The sequence below is a fragment of the Myotis nattereri genome (assembly GCF_964212035.1).
Source record: "Myotis nattereri genome assembly, chromosome: 15".
In the NCBI taxonomy this organism is placed as follows: Eukaryota; Metazoa; Chordata; class Mammalia; order Chiroptera; family Vespertilionidae; genus Myotis; species Myotis nattereri.
In genome coordinates, this window is record NC_138090.1 from 18438044 (window position 1) to 18461617 (window position 23574).

The 23574-nt window shown below is 46.6% G+C and overlaps 1 protein-coding gene across 1 annotated transcript in view; it reads right to left on the minus strand.

The window, feature by feature from the left end:
- The window catches only part of FA2H (fatty acid 2-hydroxylase), a 47008-nt gene extending 27399 nt beyond the window's left edge, over positions 1–19609 (minus strand). The window contains exon 1 of the mRNA XM_081108101.1: positions 19260–19609. Coding sequence (XP_080964227.1) covers positions 19260–19529 — 270 coding nt within the window. The 5' untranslated portion in view covers positions 19530–19609. The remainder of the gene's footprint in view (positions 1–19259) is intronic.
- Positions 19610–23574: the final 3965 nt, after the last annotated feature.

The following is a 23574-nucleotide window of genomic DNA, read 5'->3' on the forward strand; positions in this document are numbered from 1 at the left end:
TGGACTCTGCCTTAGACCCCAGCCCCCCTCCAGTGCCCACACCCTGTGTCCCCACAGAGGGCTTGCTTGGAGGGTACATGAGGGGGAGAGAAAAGAGAAGAACAACAGAGAGCCTGCACTCTGCAAGGCAAACAAACAAGCGGACCACAGAGGCGGTGAAAGGAGGCAGTGTGCTGGGGGGCGGGGGCTGCGGGGGGCGGGGGAGCCAGCATAAAGGAATGTTGTTTGGGAGAGCCAGGGCTGGGCACCGAGGGATGGACAGATGGCCTTTTATGCCGAAGCCTGGGTTTGGCCTGAAAACCCCTTTTCTGAAATGAGATGGGGCCCCAGGCCCCGTGTCCAGCTGCCCTCAGCCCATGGTGGCCCAGAAGAAGGTGGGGACTCTGGGTGTCCTGGACGCCTGGGTGGCACAGGACCTGGGCAGGTGGGAAGGAGCAGGAGGAGGATGGTGCTGGAGCCATAGCTGCCCCTAGAACCTTCCTTGGCCAGAAGCCTCTGTGTGAAGCCCACCGCTGAGGCCCCCATGGAGCAAACTCCTCAGAGCTGGCTGTTGTCCGCAGCCAGGAATTTGGGGTTAAATGAAGACAGCAGGAGCTGCTTGCTTCCGTTTCCAATAAGCCGCCCTCTGCCTGACGAGGTCCAAATCAGAAGCCAGGCCCAGCCAGGTCCTGTGGCCTATCCTATCCTTAAAACATTTAAAATAAACCCTGTGCGCAAAACAAAACAAAACAAACAAAAAGACAAAAGCCATATGTGGCAACTGACAAGCCACAGAGTCCCCAAAGCATGGCCACTCCTCGCCTGCCCACCGTGGCTACAAGGCTCCTAGCTCTGCCAGCCTCCATCCCGGTACTCGTGGCAGGAAGAAGAGAGGCAAAGCGTGACCACCTTCTCCCACTCAGGGGACGCGGGAGCGGGACAAGAAGGTCAGTCTTGGGGCCCTGACCCCGGTTTACCTCGGAACTGACATTGCTTCGACTCATGGAATGAGCCCCCCTGGATGACATCACCAGCAACCTTGTCACCGGAAGTAGAAGCCAGCAGAGGTGGGGGATCCCGGACATCAGAAAAGGGGGCCAGTGGATTGAAAATACATTATTACTCAAAACTCGCCAGAGTGCGCCCACACGGTTTCAGACTGTTGATGTGATTCTCTCTCAGATCCTGCCATGGACCGGCCATCTGCATCCACACCCGTCCTTTCCTCTCCAGCCTCTAACCCAGCGGTTCTCAACTTGTGGGTCGCGACCCCTTTGGGGGTCGAATGACCCTTTCACAGGGGTCGCCTAAGACCATCGGAAAACACATATATAATTACATATTGTTTTTGTGATTAATCACTATGCTTTAATTATGTTCAGTTTGTAACAATGAAATTGGGGGTCGCCACAACATGAGGAACTGTATGAAAGGGTCGCGGCACTAGGAAGGTTGAGAACCACTGCTGAGTCTAACCTCACATGAGGGCACCATTTCCAGGAGGCCACCAAGGGCCAAGGGGACACATGGCTTTTTTTCCAATGAATGCCTGACTCTGGGATTTGGAGCAGCCTGAGGGGTCAATCCCATCTGGGAGCCCCGGGTTGGGGGGTGACCTGGGCTTGGTCTGGTGGACATGGGGAGCTCTCTGGGGCTCACCTCCTGGGTCCTGCCTTCCTGTCCCACCTGGCAATGCAGTGGTAGGAGGGGTGGGACCAGAGTCTCAATGCTGATGAGCAGCCCCCGCAGCATGCAGGAAACGAGTTCCTCAGGGTTGATCCTTTTGTCGAGTTGATGGGGCACTTCCAGATGGTGGTCTCTCAGGACTTAGACCTCAAGGCACCACAGGTAGGCTTATGGAATGTGCTGTCCACAGGAAAAGACTTAAGCCACCTGAAATAGATGGTCTCTTCCCTGACCCAGCCTTCATAATAAAACACATCTCAGGTCGATCACGTAACACTCCAATTTGGAAGAATTACCCTCAAAATACTGTATTTTGCTGTTCTTTAAAGGAAAAACAAGGCCATTGATTGACAAATGACCTCATATGCCACTATTCCAGAAACAGTATTCCTAAATTTTCCTTTTATACTCTCATAACTTAAAAAAGAAAAATAATTGTTCTCATCATTGTTTACAAAATGACAAATGACTAAATAGTCAAAAACAATATAAGTCACTGGACAATAACCAAAACAATAATAACAACAAAGACAACCTGCCCTACACCTACTAATACTGATTCAGAAACATGGACTCAATCAATTCCCCCTCCCCCTGCCAAGACATGGAATTTTCTCCCATTAATAGTTGAGGATGGAGCCCTGGCCAGTGGCTCAGTTGGTTGGAGTGCCGTCTACACTGAAATGTGGCAGGTTTGATTCCCAGTCAGGGCACATACCTAGGTTGTGGGTTCAATCCCCAGTCAAGGCATGTACAGGAGGCAACCGATCGAGGTTTCTCTCTAACATTGATGCCCCCCCCCCCCCGCCCCCGCTCTGTCAAAGCAATAAAAATTTAAAAATCATCAGGTGAGGATTGAAAAAGAAATAGTTGGGGATGTTTCTGCTCATAGCGGTTGACTGGCTGGCCTCAGTGCACGGTTAGTTCTAGAAGACAAGACGGCTGGACTCTAAGCCTGTGCCTTGTTTCCCACTCTTATTTAACCTGACAAACGTCCACACCCATTGCCCATTTCTTAAACCAGCCAAGTCTACACAGCTAGCCCTAAAACTGGTGTCTCCTGTGAGCTATTGCCAAGAGCAGGGGCTGGGAATGTCCAGCCCACGAAATCATTTGGTCTGGCCCTGCCAAGGCAACCGCAGGCAGGACTCAAAATCCAATAAATCTAGGAGCTTTACTTCAGAGCCACATAAATTTATATTCAGTGAATTATATCAAGCGAATGATGTTATAACTATCCAAATGGTCCTTGGCAGAACAAAGGTCCCCCACCCCTGGCCTATCCCCATGTTTGATCCTCATTCAACCCATGTTTATACTTGTCACTGTAATAAGCATCGGGTCCGGGAAGGATGTCCTTGAACCCAGGACAAGTGTCCTTCCGGTGGTCAGAGCCTCCCTGACATGGCCGCAGGTCAGGGACATCACTGAGCACACCATCCGGTGTGGGCAAGCAGAGAGGAAAAGAAGGAGCCAGTGTGAATGACATCGATGTCGTGAATGACACAGGGACGCCGGCCGCCGGGACCAGAGCCACCCAATGAGGATGCGTTATTCCAGAGAGAAATGCTTTGTGACCCTGGGCCACGGCTCTAGACCATCACTGTGCAACAGAACTCCCTGCAGTGATGGGCATGTTCTTATCTGTGCTGCCCAATAGAGTAGTCGCTTGTCACATGTGCCTACTGAGCGCTTGGAATGTGGCGAGGCCAGGGATGGCGGACCTTGTGAGCTCGGCGTGTCAGCATTTTGAAAAACCCTAACTTAACTCTGGTGCCGAGTCACATATAGAAATTTTTTGATATTTGCAACCATAGTAAAACAAAGGCTTATATTTTTTGATATTTATTTTATATATTTAAATGCCATTTAACAAAGAAAAATCAACCAAAAAAATGAGTTTGGGTGTCACCTCTGACACGCGTGTCATAGGTTCGCCATCACTGGGCTAGTATAATGGAGGAACTGAACTTTATTTTATTTAACTTTAATTGAATTTAAATAGCTGCATGTTTCTAGTGGCTACCATATTAGAAACCATAGCTCTAGGCTCATATATTCAACCCCTATTTGAAATCTCTACCTGGGTGTTTCATTGTATCTCAAACCTAATGTGGCTGCAGCAAACATTGCCCCATTCCAAACCTGGGCTCCCAACCCAGTATTCATCATTTCCATAAATCAGCTTGCTCAGGTCAAAACCCTGGCATCACAATATCTCTTTCCCTTATTCCCAACATCTAATCCATTGGCAAGTTGATTCTACCTCCAAGACATTTCCAACTTCAATCCACTTCTTTCCATCCCTATGGCCACCCATCCAGGCTACCTCCTACCTGGACAAGAGTAATGGCCTCTTAGTTCTCTTCCTACTTCCTCCCTGACCCCCTTTAATGTATGCCGGCATCCAACCCCCGCAGGTCCAGGGGTCCCCAAAGGTGTGGACGGAGTCGGCGAAGAAGGAATGACACAGAGACAGCGTTCAGTTGATCAGCAGCCTAGCCAGGATCTCTAGCCAGGATCTCTAGCCAGGATCTCTAGCCAGGATCTCCAGCCAAGTTCTATTCAGGATCTCCAGCGCAGTTCTGGTTAGGATCTCCAGCCAGGTTCTGTGTCCATGTTCTCTTGCTAGGTTCTCCAGGTTCTCCAGCCAGGTTCTGTGTCCAGGTTCTCCAGCCAGGTTCAGTCACCAGGTTCTTGTCAGGTTCTCTTGCCAATTTCTGTAGTCAGGTTCAGTCCAGGATCTTTTGCCATGTTCTCTCCAGTGAAGTTCTTCTGTCTCTAGGTTCTGTGTAGGTTCTGTCTTCTTTCTGTCTCCTAAGTTCTGACTTGTTACCATCTGTATTTATACCAGTTGATTCCAACCCTATCAATCTCTATTCCAAAGGTTAGGGCTTTTCTTATCTCCATTCCAGGGAGTAAAGATTATGTAGCTTAAGCATGATTGTTCATAGTTAAAGTGATTAATTACCCGCCTGGCATTTAGTTAAGAGGTTTTATTCCCTCCCTAACTTCAGGGGAAAATCCCTACCTGGGGAAACAACCTTTCTCAGAGACCTTGGTTAAAACACATAGTGCCAAGAAGGTGAGCAAACATATTAAGAACAATATGCCATATATGCCAGGTCCCTTGTAACAGCAAGCATGGACCGGCTCCCGGCAAATGTACCCTCCACATGGCAGCCAGAACGAACTAAAAATATAGATTAACTGTCAGCCTTCCACTTAAAATCCTCCACCCCATCCTCAGAATAAAATCCACCCCACCCCACCCCACCCCCACCCCCCCCCCGCAATGACCCATGAGCCCGACTGAGGCAGGGCTTCTGCTTACCGCCACACTTCACCCACGCCATGCTCCCCTAACCCACAGCCTCCAATAATACCAGAGCCTCCTTTGGGATTCCTGATGCCATATCCAGAGCCTTTGCATTTCCTGTTCCCTCTAACTGGAATGTTTTTCATCCAGTTCTATGATAGCTCTTCTTCATCCATTAGATTAAGCCACTCTGTCACAGCCCCCTCTTCGAATATATATGATCTATTCTGTTACATATAATATATGCACACAGAGAATATGTATATGTATATGTTTATGTATATACACCACCTGCAGCTGTCCCATCTGTCTCCCTCCCTCCACTGACAGGTGTGCCCCATGAGGGCAGTGACCAATTGTCGTTTTATCCCCAGCACCAATAGCAGTTTGGGCATGAAGAGGCACCCACTATATTTGCAGCTAAATGGAGAGAGGAACAGTGGGGAGAAGGTGGCAGCCCTGCACGCCCCTGGCACCACTTGTGTCTCTGCCAGCCGCATTGTTGGAGACTGTCTGTCCCTGAGCAGGGTGAGTGTCCCCAGGGCTGCATTTATCCAGGTGAAGATGGAATGAGGGCAGCAGGTCGATGCAGACTCCGCCTGCCCAGGCTGGGGACCGAGCAGCTCTGAGGAACTGGAATGTCACCACTGAGTCCAAGAGGGTCTGAGCACATGGATGTTCTGAAAACACCCATCCTCGCCACCTAACAGGAGTCTACCTTTCCTTAGCAGAAGCTGGGGCTGAAGGGGCTTGTAATTATCCTGTTTCAGTGTAAGCTACACATGTTCTGTTTTACGGATCTCACTGTAGCCACACAAAACCCCGCAGAGAAGAAGGAAACCAAAACTGGGAGAGGGTAAATGACTCACACAAGGTCACACAGCCAATGAGACAGAGCCAGACCCAGAGCTAGACCCAGGCTCCTCCTCTTGCAGGTGGGAGGCGGGGAGAGACAAGGGGGCTACCCGTCCAGTGCCGTGCACACCTGCTCTGCCCCCGAGCCCCACACTGGGACTCTGACCTTTAGAAATCCCCAGAGACCTGACCACCGAGCCACTTTGGGTGCCTCCAGTTTCCATCTCCGTTTCCCTCCGCCCTTAGCTTCTAGAACAATGGACTGTAAACTCTGGGTGCTGCTGCGTCCCACAGAGTGCTTGTTAAAGACACAGATTTCTGGGTTCTTGCTTCCAGAGATTCTAATCTTACTGATTCGGGGAGGTTCCCAAGAATCTATTTATACACATATAACATATCAATCCTCATTCGACTTAATTCTTCAGTTTCGTTACATGTGTTTTTTCCCACTCAAGTGAAACATCAAACGTTTCACACCGTCTTCCATCAATATTGAAATCTATGTGACTATTAGAGTCGTTTTTGTCTTTTTTTTGGGAAACATAACACAGCTTCCAGGGCACCTTCGTGAAGCTGGAGGCAGAGACGGAAGTGCCGTATCTATGAGCCAAGGATGGCTGGCCCTGTTAAAGGAAGATTCTCCCTCAGAGCCTCCGGGAGCGGCCAACCCTACTGACAGCTTCAGTCCAGACTTCTAGACTCTAGACCTGCGAGAGAACAGAGTTCTGTTGCGTTAAGCCACCCAGTTCCTGGTACGTGGTTACAGCTGCTCTAGGAAACAAATCAGTATCACAGGAAACGCGATGCCGTGTTGCACATACCCTTTCACAGTGCTGTGGCTTTGCTTGACTTTATTTTTCCACTCATCCTTTGAGAACATATCTGTGAGTGATGTCCACAATGTAACGACTTGGTATTCTCGCCCACGTTTTATTATGGAAAAGTTTAAACATACAGTCAAGCTGAAAGAACCTCACCTTGAGTACCTGTATCCCCGACATCACGTTCTAACATTCACATGCGACTACTTTTTAAAAGAAATCTTTAAAGATTTGTGTATACCAGCATCTAACTCTAGTAGTCATGACGTCACATCCTTAAGAGTGATTACTAATATGTATTAAATGTGTTTGCTTTCATTTTAAAAAATGGGTATAATTTTCGTATCATAAAGGGTGTCCCAAAATTCACGCAAGAAGTAATTTTGATAGAAAACACAAAAATTGTAAATTTTTTATTGATTCATAAAGTATACAGTATAGGGTTATGTATGGAATAGCATATTGGGTAAATGGCCTCCATGGCTTTGCTGGCACATATGCACTCTTCTGTTGAAATTTTCCATGACCGTTTTGCATAAATGTGGCTGAATTTCGATGAGGCTCATTTTCATCTTGATGGCTTGGTTAATCGACAAAATTGTCACATTTGGGGTTCAGAAAATCCACGAGTGATTGTTGAGAAACAAATGCATCCACAACGTGTCACTGTTTGGTGCGGATTTTGGGCTGGAGGCATCATCGGACCATTCTTCGAAAATGCGGCTGCTCAGGCAATAACAAAAGAGTGCGTATGTGCCAGCAAAGCCGTGGAGGCCATTTACCCGATATGCTATTCCGTACATAACCCTATACTGTATACTTTATGAATCAATAAAAAATGTACACTTTTTAATTATAAACCTGTGTTTTCTATCAAAATTACTTCTTGCGTGAATTTTGGGACACCCTTCAAAAATTACAGTCTTGCCCTAACTGGTTTGGCTCAGTGGATAGAGCGTCGGCCTGGAGACTGAAGGGTCCCAGGTTCGATTCCAGTCAAGGGCAAGTACCTTGGTTGTGGGCACATCCTCAGTGGGAGGTGTGCAGGAGGCAGCTGATCGATGTTTCTCTCTCATCGATGTTTCTAACTCTCTATCCCTCTCCCTTCCTTTCTGTTAAATATCAATAAAATATATTTTAAAAAATTACAGTCTTCATGGTTGGAGGGGGGTTGGGAGTGGATCTGGGCATCGAGGGGATAATCGTGATGGGGGAAAAATTACTAGTCTCCAGTGTATATAGTTTGATAAGTTTTGACAGTTATATGCTTCCTGATAGCCAATGTCCAAATCAAGATGCAGGACATTTTCATCATGCCAGCAGGTCTCAAGGATCTGTTTTAATAAGCTGCTCATGCCGTTATGATGAAAGGAAGCTGAGGGGATAAGTTTGCAGTTCCCTTGGCCAGAGGAACAAGAAGTTTGAGATTTGCAGGGCTTTGCAAGAGAGGTGGCAGGTTCCCTAGCAGACACGGCTGCTTCCCTGCTCTCTTAGCCTCCGGCTGTTCACACACACAGAGAACTTGACCTGCAGGCCCCTCCTCCAACCACAGGCTGTGGACACAGTGCAGGAAAGGTACACAGGACCCGCTGCATGCTGAGTGCCAGCGGCAAGGCTGCTTCCAAACGCTCCCTCCTCACCCCTCCCCATGCCCGCATTCCCGGCTGAAATCCCTACCATTCCATGACCGCTTGGACACCCACTTCGGACCCTCCCGTGAGCGTGCTGACTGGGGCCTGTCGCCTGCGTGGGCTTCCCTGAGCTGCTTCCTCCCTGTTCCAGCCACAGGACCGCAGGGTCATGGCATGCAGGCAGCCTCAGCCCTGAAAGTCACTCTGTGTTTCCCCAAGGCCAGCAACATGGCCCTGAAATGACACTCAGCTCCTGTGCCGCCCTTTACTTTCTCTCACGCAGCAGATGGGAGCAGAATCCTGGCTGGAATGGAACAGGAGAAAAACCTAATGGCCGAAACCTAATTTTTTAAAAATGAGTATTTCATTGGGAAGGAGTAGAGTCCAAAAATAGACCAAAATATATCTGTGCATGATTGATGTGCGAGAAAGTGTTTTGGGGTGTGTGTGTTTTTTAAATCAGTGGAGAAAATAGAATATTTCATAAATCTACTGGGATAACCAGTTGGTCATTTGGAAAAATATAAACCTAAAATAATCTGTATTTTGTTACTTATACCAAAAAAATCATAGATAGGCAAAACATGTGAGCAAAAAGAAACAATAAAACATTAAGCATAAAACTATTAGTATATGAAGATATTTTGTTTTTAATGTATAACATTCTTAAACTAGAGGTGGTCTTTCTAAGAATGATAAAGCTTGGTATCTTTTTCTACATGGAAAATTTAAAGGTTTACATGGAGGGAAAAACATTAAAGAAGTCAAAAGATAAATGAAAACTGGAGGACAGATAGTGATACATATGATGGGGAAAAGGATATACAAACATCCTTTATATGTAAAGAGTGATAATAAATCAAGAAGCAAAAGACCTGATGGTTTAATCTCATGCCTAAGATTCGTCCCTAATGGGTATGCAATGGAAATAGTGGGCACCCAGAGACTCAAATTCCAGGATCTCCCAGAGCTACTGTTTTCCTCATCTATTAAATGGCAGAACTGACATCTACCCCACCGACTTTAAGGGTTCAAAATAGAAATATATGGGAAAATACTTGTAAAATGTTAATGGCTATACACACTGGGGTGTATTACTACTAGTTGTCCGGGGCTTATTGCTATCCAAGTGTTCTTGGATCTGAGTCCTTTAAGATTTGAGTTGCAAAGGACAGCAAAAATCACCTTCACATGCAACTATTCATTCCTACTCAAACAAGTCCCCTCAGTCCACCGAGGCGAAGTGATGGTTGGGACTGATATCAATGCAACAAAATGCAAACAGACTGTAAAGTACAACTGAAAATCAATGCAAAAATACAGAAAATTTTCTGAAGTCAGTGAGAGCTATAGAAAACTGTTTTACTCACAACTTCATTGCCAAATAAGGATCTGGCAAAGTTAAAATGGAAATACAGGTAGTCACCAAGGAGAGCCTTCAAAGACAATGACCTGTTTATCAAAGGATTAAGAGAGACCCTTAAGCCTTAACTGCTCTTGCTCATCTTTAAAAAAAAAATTTTTTTTTTTTTATTGATTTCAGACAAGAAGGGAGAGGGAGAGAGAGAGAGAAACATCAATGATGACAGAGAATTATTGATCAGCTGCCTACTGCATGCCCCCTATTGGGGATTGAGCCCCCAACCAGGGCATGTGCCCTGACCAGGAATCGAACTGTGACCTCCTGGTTCATAGGTAGACACTCAACCACTGAGCCATGTCGGCTGGATTACTCTTGCTAATCTTTATGATCTATGAATAGCCAATGAGAAGTTGAGAATGTCACATTATGCTTTATACAATTTTATCAGAAAAACCACAAGTGCACAAAAACACTACTTGATTCATTATTTGCTCAACTTATGAATTGGCGTGCAATTGTAATCTGAATTTTGCTGCCACAGTAAAATAAACAAAAACAAAAAAGAAGTTTTAGTTTCCTTTTTAAAGATCATCAATTTCCTTCTTCCACCCCCCTGCCCCATTGTCTATAACATTTTGGTCTTTATTTAAAGCAGATTCACTGTAAGTGACCTTCTATCTTGAGAGTCAAGGACTTTACCACTTAGGTTCAAGAAACAACTGGATATTTTATGGCGCCCTGTCTCCAACCCACACAAGTCATTACGTGCGGCGCTCGAAAGGGTCTTGCCTGGGACAAGAGAAAGCAACCACGAAACCAGTGATGGCGAACCTTTTGAGCTCGGCATGTCAGCATTTTGAAAAACCCTAACTTAACTCTGGTGCCGAGTCACATATAGAACTTTTTTTTTTTATATATATATATATTTTATTGATTTTTTACAGAGAGGAAGGGAGAGAGAGATAGAGAGTTAGAAACATCGATGAGAGAGAAACATCGATCAGCTGCCTCCTGCACATCTCCTCCTGGGGATATGCCCGCAACCCAGGTACATGCCCTTGACCGGAATCGAACCTGGGACCTTTCAGTCCGCAGGCCGACGCTCTATCCACTGAGCCAAACCGGTTTCGGCTATAGAAATTTTTTGATATTTGCAACCATAGTAAAGCAAAGACTTATATTTTTGATATTTATTTTATATATTTAAATGCCACTTAACAAAGAAAAATCAACCAAAAAAATGAGTTCGGGTGTCACCTCTGACACGCGTGTCATAGGTTCGCCATCACTGCACTAAATCAAGTTGGTCTGGCCTTTTCCCTGGTTTACAGTGATGGATACAGGATCATGGAAGCTGTATTTAATCAGCCCATTCCTCTGTGGCAGCCAGTCTCCAACTTGGGCCTTGAATTGACTTGAAAATTTGAGGTCTTCCTTTAATCTTTGTGGATAAATGATGCCCATTTCATAGACTTTGATTATTACATAAGACTACTTGTTAGTGACTAAGTAGGCTATTATAGACTATTAACATTTGGAACCTATGAAACTAAAACTAGCCCTTCCTAGAGATCCCCACATTCTCTGATTCCATTTTCCAATGGGAAATCTGAGCATCATGCAATAATAAGCAATGTATACATATTAAACATTAATAAAACAACTCTTCCATTTTAAAATAAGGTTCTACTGTCCACAGAAAAAAAATGTAGAGAACTAGAATTCTACTCCTTTTAAATTCTATTCCTTTTAAAGGAGAAATTATGACTAATTCACTTCGGCAATTATCAATCAAGTTTGTATAGACTGTGTGATTCACTCTAAGTGTGTAGTCACATGGCTTTGCATCAACAGGATTTCTGGCTATCAGTTTTCCTATAATAGGACTTTAAGACATTCTATATGCATTGGAGTTCAAATATATTAAAACGAATTCCCCCTAATTTGCTTATCTGGTACTGCTACTTAACTATCTGGCAATATACTATCAAGGTAAGAAAACAAAGTACTTGGATAAGTATGTTTGGGGCAACGCTTCATGACAAAACATACCGAGTCTGAGGTGTCTATTTCTCAATGCTAAACTTTCTAAGTATTGCTAGCATCAAGTTTGCTGTTTTCCAATTTTACTTCTCTGACCAAGCTCTTTTTCCATTGGTGAGCAAGAGCAGGTGGGGAGAACGGACATTAGAAGCCTTCTGCCCATCTTAGATGAGTGGCAACTGGAGAAGGTTGGTCTGTTCTAAGGCTACATGCTGTAGAGAGATTCGCATGAAAAGACACAGGAAGGAGTAAAGAGAGCAGGAAGTCAGGCAACCCGGCTCCTGCCTTTGCATCCAGCCTCGGACAGCCACAAGGGGACTGGTCACAGCTCTGAGAGCAATGAGGGCTCTCGGTTGGTATTTTCTTTGGTTAACTTCACTTCTCCCCTTCTCCATGGGCAGGAGTAAACTGCAGCAGCCTGGTGTGGAAGATGTTTTGCCAACTCTCTCTCTCTGACGGCAAATAACTGAGGGGAAAGGCAGAAATGAGTGACTCGATTGACGGCCTCCCATCCTTTCCATCAACTCCCAACCCTTTTAACGAAGAAGGAAGTAGATACTTTTATATCTTACTTCTTGAAGTATCTTGTGTGTGCCAATATTACCCCTTTCCTTTTCAGTCATGCACACACCTGTTTTCCAAGCAGCCCATTAATTCTTTTATTCAAACATTTATTAGTTCCTGTTGGCATGCACCAGTGTGCTAGTGTGTCCTAGAGAAAACCAGATGAATCAGACAATTCTAGTCTTTCAGGAATTTATGTTAATAGAGAAGATAAGACACACAGTGAAAATACAATAAATGAGGAAGAACATTATGAACGCTATAATTGTGGGTACAGGTAAAGTGCTATGAGAATTTGGGAGAAGGAGAAAAACCATTTCTCGATGGAGAGGTAAGGCAGGGATCTGTGGAAGAAATAGCATTTCAACTCAACTTACAGGATGTGGCAATGGGGAGCCATTGAAGACTTACGAGTACTGCAGTAACATAACCAAGTTCTCTAGAAAAGTTCACAGGCAGTGGGGTGCAGGAGGCATTGGCAGGAAGAGACCTACCTAAGGGGTTGCTGCCACAATGGGCATAATGGTGCTCTGGCCAAACTAGGGTAGGAATGGAGAGATGTCCTGGAGGGACGACTAAGGAGGCTCACGAAGGTCAGCATGTGGTCTGGCCAACCCACGGGCTCTGCTCTTTCCAGTTATCCCCATTCCCCCCTTCTGTAGCCTGTGAATTGTCTAGGACAGAACAGGCAATGGAGACTGTTTCTGTCAAGAGTAAAGAAACCACAGGATCTCCCATAGTATCAAGTGAAAGAAGCTGTACAGAAGAGCGTACACCATGTGCTTCCATCTTAGCTTTGTGCACTTTTCTTAGAAATGAAGAGCAAGAGAAAGTAGTGATGGCGACTGAGGAGTAATGAGCAGGAGTGTCGGCTGTGAGGTAGGTGGAATGATGCACCCCGCCAAAGTCTGTGTCTCAGTCCCTGGAACCTGGGAATATGTTGCCTTTCACATAGATAGCAAAAGAGACTTTGCAGGCGTGATTAAGGTGAGGACCTTGAGATGGGGAGGTTATCTTGGATTATCTGGGTGGGCTCAGTGTACCCACGAAGGTCCTTAAAACTGAAAGATGGAGGCAGGACAGTCAGAGTCGGAGAGCAGAGAGGTCCCCAGTGATGCGACTGCTGACTGGGGCCATGAGCCAAGGAAAATGGGCAGCCTCTCAAAGCTGGAAAAGGCAAGAACACAGATTCTTCCCTAGAGTCTCCAGAAGGAAGGCTGCCCTGCCAACTCATTTTTGACTTCTGACCTCCAGAACTGTAAGACAACACATTTGGGTTAAGCCACTGAGTTTGTGGTAATTTGTTAGAGCAGCGACAGAAAACTAGTGCGGGCACAAAACCAAAAGGGTGTGGTGTCCAGGAGCCAAGTGAGGCAAGTGTATCAAGGAGTGACCACCATGCCAAGAGCTGCTGCCAGGCCAGGTGAGAAAAGGTGAGAACTGGCTGCCAGGTTTAGTGAGGTGAAGGTCCTAATGACCCTGCTAAGGGCGCTTTCAGCACCAGAGCAGGTTTCAGAGGAACAGGGTGCTTGTTACCCGTTTGTCTAAGTCAGTGGTTCTCAACCGTGGCTGCACATTGGAATCACCTGGGAATCTTTTTAAAATCCTGATTTCTGGGCCTCGTCCTCTGGCAATTCTGTGTCTTTGTTGCTAATGTTGTGGCCCCACCCCATAACAAAGAAACAGAATTTCCGGAGGATGAGGCCCAGAAATCAGGATTTTAAAAAGATTCCCAGGTGATTCTAATGTGCAGCCAAGGCTGAGAACCACTGGCTAAGTGAATGAAGACAGCATGTGGACAACGATGAGTGTGTGTCTTAAGAAAAAAAAACAACACAGGAAGGGAAGATGATGGGTGCTGCTCAGGTATCAATTTGGGTTTTTTCCTTGGAATGTTCCCAAAGAAAACGACTCTCGGGTATTTCTGGGATTCTTGTTTGTTTCTTTTTATTTCCCTCAGAGAATCCTAATTTCTGATCTTCCCCCCAATCTGGGTCTCGAAGCCCCCTTTTCACTGAATTCTGAGGTGACACCAGGCAGCACGCTTGAAGCCTGTGTTTACCTGGGTCCCTGGATGCTCTACCCGCTGGCCCGAGGCTCATCCTCCAGACAAGACTCGCCTGGCACCACAGCAGGCCAGAGCTTAGAAGTCCCTGGCAGGTACCAAAGGGTGGCGATTGCTGATTGGCCAGGCAGGCTCAATGGAGAAGGCCTCTTACAGGTGAAGCAAAGCTCAAGCCCCTTCCATTAGCAGACTTCTCATGTCCTCAGTGCTCTACAGGTGGGGGCAGTTTGGCAAGTTCCCCAAGCCTCATTTTTTGAAAACTGAATTCTCAGCTCAGACAAGCTTTCCAAGTTGGGTTGTGCTCAAGATGTTCTGGAGCCTGGGGTGGGGTGGGAACCCCGAGTCTTCCTGCACTTAGATCCCCTCCCTATCATCCATCCTCATGTAGTCACTCAAGCCCTGAAGCTGTGGATGGCCAGACCCGAAAGCCTGGCAGAATCTGTGGACTTCTCAGCCACTCAGAGGTGGATGCACCCTGTGGGCTTCGGCCATGGCAGAGACATCATGGGGAAGCCAACAGCAGTGGTGGGGACCTGAGGCTGGCCTCCCTCCACGGTCTTCTCAAACAGAGGGCTTTATCTGGGGTGTGGTCAGATGTTTGCCCAGAGGAAGACGCTCCAGGTGTGTGTGAGATGGGGAAGTGTGAGACGCCCTTTCCCAGGCACTATCCTCTTGGGGGCCAGCTTCTGGTGAGCGAAGGATTCTGGCTGGACTGTGATGAAAGCTGTAGCTCTCTCACCAGAAAAACGCACAACCTGTGCCTTCTTAAACACAACTTCATCTCTTTCATCAATGTCAGGAAATGATCCACAAACATCAGGTTTAAGAAGCTCTGCTCCAGCCCTAGCTGGTTTGGCTCAGTGGATAGAGCATCGACCTGTGGACTAAAGGGTCCCAGGTTCGATTCCGGTCAAGGGCACATGCCCGGGTTGTGGGCTCGATCCCCAGTGGGGAGTGTGCAAGAGGTAGCCAATCAATGATTCTCTGTCATCATTGATGTTAGTATCTCTCTCTCCCTCTTCCTTCCACTCTGAAATTCAAAAAATACTTTTAAAAAAAGCTCTGCTCCATATTTTCCAAAGTGTGATATATACTCCACTGATGGTGCCCAAGATGATTTTAGAGGGGTATGAGGACAAGCATTTCTTTTTTATTTTTTAATATATTTTATTGATTTTTTTACAGAGAGGAAGGGAGAGAGATAGAGAGTTAGAAACATCGATAGGAGAGAAACATCAATCAGCTGCCTCCTGCAGACCTCCCACCGGGGATATGCCCGCAACCAAGATACATGCCCTTGACCAGAATTGAACCCGGGACCTGTCAGTCCGCAGGCCGACGCTCTATCCACTGAGCCAAACCGGTTAGGGCGAGGACAAGCATTTCTTATTTTAATAGGTCAGTATTTATTTTAAAGTGCGTAAAAACTGTGATTTCACTGATGGTATTGCCTACAATGACAAAATGGTAAGCTAAAAGGTGAGTCTAGTTCAGGGGTGGGCAAACTTTTTGACTCGAGGGCCACAATGGGTTCTTAAACTGGACCGGAGGGCCGGAACAAAAGCATGGATGGAGTGTTTGTGTGAACTAATATAAACTCAAAGTAAACATCATTACATAAAAGGGTACGGTCTTTTTTTTTTTTTTTTTTTTTTTAGTTTTATTCATTTCAAACGGGCCGGATCCGGCCTGGGGGCCGTAGTTTGCCCACGGCTGGTCTAGTTACTGATAAATGTTAAATAGAATAAACAGTTCAAATGGTATGCCAATTCAGAAAAAATGGGAACAGTGATTCATGGCTGACTCAAATCTGGGAAACAGTGCATATGGTCTTGGGAGGTTTGGACCTAAAGTTTTTTCCTTTCCTCTTTTTTTTTTTTTTAAATGCCTGTTTCAGCTCAATAAATGAACTTCATGCCCCACTAACAACGTGAGCTTCAGTTGGGAAAACACCCTACTGGCCCTTGAAGGCCAAGGTGAGAAGAGGGACTCTCACTTGCTCATGGTGGGCAGCTTCGCTTTCTCCAGTCCAAGGTCAAGACAACAGCAGACCTTGTCTCATCCCCACAGTATGCTGGCTCAAACGAGTTTGACTTGTTTTGTGTGTGCGCCTTCGTGTGAGTGTGAATGTGTGTGTAAGTGTGTACACAGATGGGTGTGGCAAAGTAGGGAACAGGGGAAACCAATGGGGCCAGGCCTTCTCCCTGGAGACTTCATAGAGCTCCAGGAAGCTTCCCCCCAAAGACCTCTAGAGGGGCAGCAATCAGAAATGAGCCCCAAACAACAGAGTGGGTTCATGACACTCCCCTTCCCCATCCACACCCCCCTTGGTCCTCACATTACAGGAGCTGGGCTCTCACCGCCTGGTCCAGCAGAAGGAGCGAAGGGAGGTGCAGAAGGCAAGGAGGTTGCTAGAAGGGCTTCGCTAAACAGAAGAATAGAAATGTCTTGTCTCCATTCAGCCCTTGAGAAGAGGGCTTCTCCCTGAAAGATTTCTCCTCAAATTATCTCTCTCCCTCAATTTAAAGACAACCCTATACTAGTTTCTAGAATAGACGTCTGTAACAGAAGCTGACAGCAACTAGAGTACTGGGTGAGCATGGCTGTCGGTCAAGTTTGGGCCACAGGTTTGTGTGTTGTTAGTTTTTAGTTTCCTTCCCACATCCTCAGGTTGGGGCAGATATAAGGATGCCTGCAACATGGTCACAGTGAGGCTTTCGAGGCCAAGTGCAGGGGTAGGAAACAAATTTGGTCTCAGTATTCTCTGAGTGCAACCCCTGAGGGTTGCAAAGCAAAGCAAAATCAAGTCAGCAGAGCTGGAAGGTGGAGCCGTCTAGGGCAGCTGGCCAGGAGTGATGCTCAAGATGGTACAGGGAGGAGAAGCCGCACCCTAAGGCGCCTGTTTGTAGACACAGCTACAACGTAGGGTGGCTCCCATGTGCCATCACAAGCCTAGAAGCCTCTAATCCTCTGGTTCCAACCTCTCATTTCCTGCACTCAGGTTTAGTGATATCTATGGCTAAACCATCTGCCCCTTCAGCATGACCTGGCACTAAACATCAACTTCCAAGATTAAATTGAGCTCCCACTGCAGAATGCCAACTCCTGGCACTGTACCTATGAAATCTCCCAAATTCAAACCACCTCTCCCCTCAGTCACAGCCTCCACAGTGGCAGCTACCATGACCTCTCACCTCGGGCTGTGCAGCAGCCCCCTGCCTGGTCTCCTCACACTACTTGGGCTCCCTCCATTTCTTCTGGCACTGCAGCCAGGGTGCTCTTCCAAAGATGCAAATCTGACCATGCCACGCCCATGCTTGAATCCCTTCCCTGGCTTCTCATTGTTATTAGAATCAAGTTCCAAGACCACAGCCTAGGAGAATGTGGCTCCAGCTGATCTCTCGCCTCCTCCCACTTCCATCTCCTTGCCCATCAGCTTCAGTCACATTAATTTTATTTCTGTCCCTTGACTATGCCAAGGCCTTACCCTTCAGAGCCTTCACATGTGCTGTTCCCTCTGGCTGGAATGCTTTTCCCATCACATTTCACCTCTCAGTGTAAATGTCACTTTCTCAAGAAAGCTCTCCTTGAACCCCTCCCCTCCAGATTCATTATCTGCTCGCATCAGATAATTAAATAATCACTCTGCAATTAGTACATCCCTCCCCCTGCTCATTAGCCTGTTAGCTCCACAAAGACTGGTATTGGTTTTACCCATTGGTGCCGCCCCAGTGCCTCACTCAGTGCTGCCAACTATTAAGGGATCAAGTGAGTGAGTAAGTGAATAGATGATTGAAAAATTAGGCAACATGGCTCAGTGAGGAGCCACCTGGAACGGTGAGAGGCAAGTCCTTTCATCCAAAGATCTAAAAGCACTTGCTGGGGCCATCTTGAAAGCAAGAGCTAGAAGGAGGGAACAACTACTGCTCTATGTCCAAGCACGGTGGTCTAAGCATGATGTCACCAGTCCTACAGCCAGGCCTGGAGAAGGCCCAGGGGATCAGCTTGACCTCTGGCCTGAGCCTGCCTGGAGCCCTGGAATGGAGGCAGTATCAATTTTGGAATCAGATACACTTTTTGGAATCAGATACCTAGCTATTTGGCCTTGGATAAATTACAGAGCCACCTGAAGCCTCAGTTTCCGCATCCTAAAATGGGAATAATAAAACCTACTCCAGGCTCACTTAGAAGCTTAATTACCATCACGAACCTGTACTGCACAGCAGCATGCAGCGCAAAGAGCTAATCCCTTCTCCCCAGCAAACTGGCTTAGCCCTTTCATTTCACCCTTTTGAACACCCAAACCAGTAGGCAAGACAAGGAATGAAGGGAAGTTTGAGGGGTGGGAGGACACAGTCCGGCCAAGCCACTGCTCTGACCTTTCCACCCACCCAGAGGAGGCCTAGAGCAAGACTGGGGCAGCACCAGGGAATCCCGGCTAGCTGAGAAGGGTAGCTAATCTGGGAAGTTTAGGAGCAGGAATCGGGTGAGATGGGGAAGGGAGAACAGGTAAGCTTGGAAGCTATTATTCAAACAGAAATAAAGAGCAGCTGCAAACAGGGAGAGGCCAATAAGGGAATAGGAAGGAAAGACTGGGCAGACGAGTGGCTGAGAAAAGGTGGTCCAAACCGTCAGATGGCAGAGGCTGCGGGAAGAACAGATAGGAAGGCGGGGGTCATTGGGTGGTGGGGAAGCAGCAGATGGAGGAGGGTCAGGGTTTTAGAGCTGGAGAGGAAGGGCAAACTCCTGGCGAGGAGGTCAGGGGCATGGACTTGCTTGCTGGAGAGAAGGGAGGAGAAGCAGAGGTGAGGGCGGAGGTTGTCACCTTGAGTCCTCCGAGAGGGCAGGTGAACGGGGCTTGCTGGCCGGGAGCGGAGAGTTGGGGGAGGACAGACGAGGGGGGAGGGGCCTGTGACCCCGGGCCCCGCCGTACCTGGGGGTCTCCTTGCAGCTCGCCCACGTAGTACTGCTCGAGCCAGCGGCGCGCGTTGGCCGAGTGCCGGTGCGGAGGCCCGTCCAGGTCGCTGCTAACATCCTGGCCGGCCCGCGCCCGCAGCAGCTGCTCGCCCCCCGGGTGCTGCCGCAAGAAGCCGGTGAGGTCGTAGAGGCGAGCCCCGCAGCGGACCCAGCAAGCGCCGGCCGCCAGGCGCTGCTGGACCTCGGCGGGTGAGAAGGAGGCGGCGGGGGGCGGAGCGGGGACCATGGCGGGAGACCGGAGCTCGCAGCTCGAAGCCCGGGCGTCTGCTCGGCGGCCGCCAGCGCGCCTCTAACATGCCCCGAGCCGCGGACGCCCTGACCGGCCGGCCGCCACCGCACCTGCTCATTTGCATGTCGCGCTCCCATTGGCCACTCCGGGGGACACGGCCCGAGCCAGAGGGGCCCCCGTCCCCATTGGCCCGCAGGAAGCCTTAGACCCGAGCGGGGCGGGCCCGGCGCTGCCGGCCGCCTGCCGGGTGGCCCTGCGCGCAGGTAGAGGGCGCGCCCGCCAGGTGTGTCCCGTCGCAGGAGGAGAGCCAAGGGGCGGGCACCTACAGACCGCGCAAGTCTTCCTGTCTCCGGTGACTGGACGGACGTTCTCGGTGCCCTGATCGCCGCTGGGATAACTCTTCTGCTGTTGCTCTATGGGGGAAAATTGCAGTTTTCCATCCTCGGGCTCCGGGACGGGGCGGGGAGGCCGGAGTCAGGGCGAAGGCTAGATAGAGAAAGGCGAGTGAGGCACTGGCATCCGGCGCAAAATTTATGAGGATGCCTCCGCACTCAGTAATGACAATCTATAACTTTTTAAAAAAATCCTCACCCGAGGATATGTTTTCCACTGATTTTAGAGAGAGGGGAACGGAGAGAGAGAGAGAGAGAGAGAGAGAGAGAGAGAGAGAGAGAGAGAGAGATACAAGCAGAAAGAAACATGGATGGGTTGCCTTCCGCATGCAGTTGAACCTGCATCCTAGCTTTGTGCCCTGACCGAGAATCCAAGGCGACCTTCAGCGCGGGAGGAAGCTCCAACCAGCTGCGCCACACCAGCCAGGGCTATAGATAACATTTTAACGTAATATTTAAAAAATCGTTGTTGCACAACACTGAATGTACTTAATGCCAGTGGACTGTAAATTTTAAAATGATTAAAATGGTAAACTCTGTAATATGTATATTTTACCACAATGAACATATATATTATAAATCATTTCTTTTTTAAAAAAAAATCATATTGGCAAACTGCAGCCTGCAGGCTAGCTACCTGTTTCTGCAAATAAACTTTTATTGGATTTGGGACTAGTGAGGTGAGTGAGGCAGGTTGATGAAAGTGAGGGGTGAGATCTTGTTTTTAATATATAAAGTTTTGGAATTTTGTTCATTATGATTTTTTGCATTAATTTTGAATTTTTAAAATCCTGCATTAAAATATTCTTTATCTTGATTACGGAGGGGGAGGGTGGTTGGCATGCCCTTGGGTTTTGTACCCAGGACTCCTGCCTCACCTGCCTCTCACTCTGGCCTCACTCACCCCTCAGGAGAGAACAGAGGATGCTGTCTCCATTACACAAGGGGAAATAGGGACCAAAAGGAGAAAAGCCCGCTGGTTATGCTAGATGGAAGGGAAAATGGTGTGCTCTCCAGTTTTATTTATAAGAGGGAAGAAGTGCACACATCATTACTTGCCCAGCAATCGGAGATCTCCCTTGCCCTCGTGATTTGTAATCAAAGGACCCTGGTACCGAGGCTGGCCTTAGTCTGTCAGGAAAGGGTATTTTCAGGGCCACCCTTGTTTATGCTCTCCTGGGGCCAGTGCTGTGGGAGACATCAGCAATGCCCAAAGTCAGGAGAGCTGTCTCTCCCTTCTCTCCCTTCCAGGCCTCTCCTGGCTCACCCTCAGGGAGTAGGCAAGAGTTGGGCTCAGTTTATGCATCTGCTATGGAACTGCTTCCCAACAGGCCTGGAAGCCTTAGGTGAAATGGCAAATACATAGTCACCCTTACACCAATTCCACACCTACTCTGTTCCAAATACCTTGCATGTGCAAAAGCAGTCAAACACACACCTGAAGACACCTCAGATTCTTCCTGCTGACAGTATCTGTGGGACACCCCCATTTGGATTTCTCACCATTGCCTTAAACTCCCATTGTCTCAAGTCAACCAAGCAATTTTGCTATTGATTCAGGATTGTAATACATTTCTTGCCATAGGTCATTTCATATTTGATATTAAAGATACAGTATAGTCCGGCTGGCATGGCTCAGTGGTTGAGCGTCGACCTATGAATAGGAGGTTACGGTTCGATTCCCAGTCAGGGCACATGCCTGGGTTGTGGGCTTGATCCCTGGTTGATAATTCTCTGTCACCACTGATGTTTCTCTCTCTCTCTCTCTCTCTCTCTCTCTCTCTCTCTCTCTTTCTCGCTCTTCATCTCTCTTTCGCTCTGAAATCAATAAAAAATATATGTATATTTTAAAAGATACACTATATAAAGGTGTATGCATAAAACATTAATGGCAATCTTGTTTATAGACTAGAAGCAACCCAAATATTCCTCATTAGGGAGGACTAAATGGTGGATTCAGACAGTTAAATACTATGTAGCCATAAGAAAGAATGAGATCGATTTATGTATACTGATAGGAATAACCTCCAGAACATTGTAAATGGAAAACAACAAGAATGGTGTGTATAGTGTGCAACAATTAATTTGCTATTTTTAATTATTTAATCCATATGAAGAAAAGTTTCTATAGCCTATATACCTAGGTTTGCAGTTGTTGGGTCATAAGATATGCAAGTATCCCATTTACAAGAAACTGTACTGTAAATCAACTTCTAAGTGGCTATACTGTTTTATACCCCATGAAAGATGTATGAACATCCCTAGCCCTAAGTCTGGAAACAAGGCAGACACATCTGAACAATAAAGATTTAATTAAAAAAAAAAAAAAGGCAGACACCCATTCTCATCACTTATATTCAACATTGTATCAGAGGTCCTACCAGTGATGCAAGGCAAAACAAAAGAAATGAAAGGCATACAGAGAAGAATCAAAGGCTTAAAATAGTCACGACTTACAGATTATATGACTGTTTACATAGAAAAATCTCAAATAATTTGAAAGCAACTAGAACTAATAAGTGAATGTAGCAAGTTCACAGGATCCAAGGTCAAACTACAAAAGCCAGTTGTATTTTAATTACTAGCAGCAAACAAATGGAAAATAAAAATTTTATTTTAAATATGTATTTTATTGATTTTAGAGAGTGAGGAAGGGAGAGAGAGAGAGAGAGAGAGAGAGAGAGAGAGAGAGAGAGAGAAACATCAATGTGAGAAAGAAACATTGATCAGCTGCCTCCCACAGGCAGGAGATCAAACCCTCAACCCGGGCATGTGCCCTGACCAGGAATTGAACCAGTGACCCTTTAGTGCATGGGATGATGCTCAACCAACTGAGCCACATTGGCCAGGGCAAAGGAAATGAAAAATTTTAATCCACTTATAATAATGTCAAAAGCATAACATGTGAAAATAAATGTGAAACATCCAAGATGTCTAGCTGAGAAATTAAAGAATATCTAAATAAAGAGTTCATGGCTATATCAAGTTCGAAGGTCATGGATTAGATGACTCAATATTAAGACCTCAAATCTTCCAATTAATCTATAAATTCAACACAATCTCAATTATTATACCACTAGGTTTGTTGAGAGTTTTTAAAGAAATTGATAAGCTATTATGTAATTGAAAGTTACTAAGAAATTATAACTTAAATATTCTCACCAAAAAGAAAAGAAATTGATGAATGACTTCTAAAATTTATATGGAAATATAAAGGACCTAGACTGTTCAAAGCAATATTGAGAAACAACAAAGTTGCAGGACTTATACTTCCTGACTTCACAAGTTAATACATAGAAAACTACATATTCAAGACAGTGTGGTCCTCACAGAAAACCCAACAAATAGATTAATGGGACAAAATAGAGTCCAGAAATAGACCCTCCACACATAAAGTCATTCTGTTCTTTTATGGACATATAATTTATATACAGTAAAATTTGGCCTTTTAAATGTATGGTTATATGAGTTTTGGGGCATCTATACTGTTGTGAAGATTGGGTTTGTCTCTCTCTTTGCCAATACTACATTGTATTTCTATTACCTATATATATAAAAGCCTAAGTGACTGTTACAACCAGTCGACCGAATGACCAGTTGACCAGTTGCTATGATGCACACTGACCACCAGGGGGCAGATGCTCAATGCA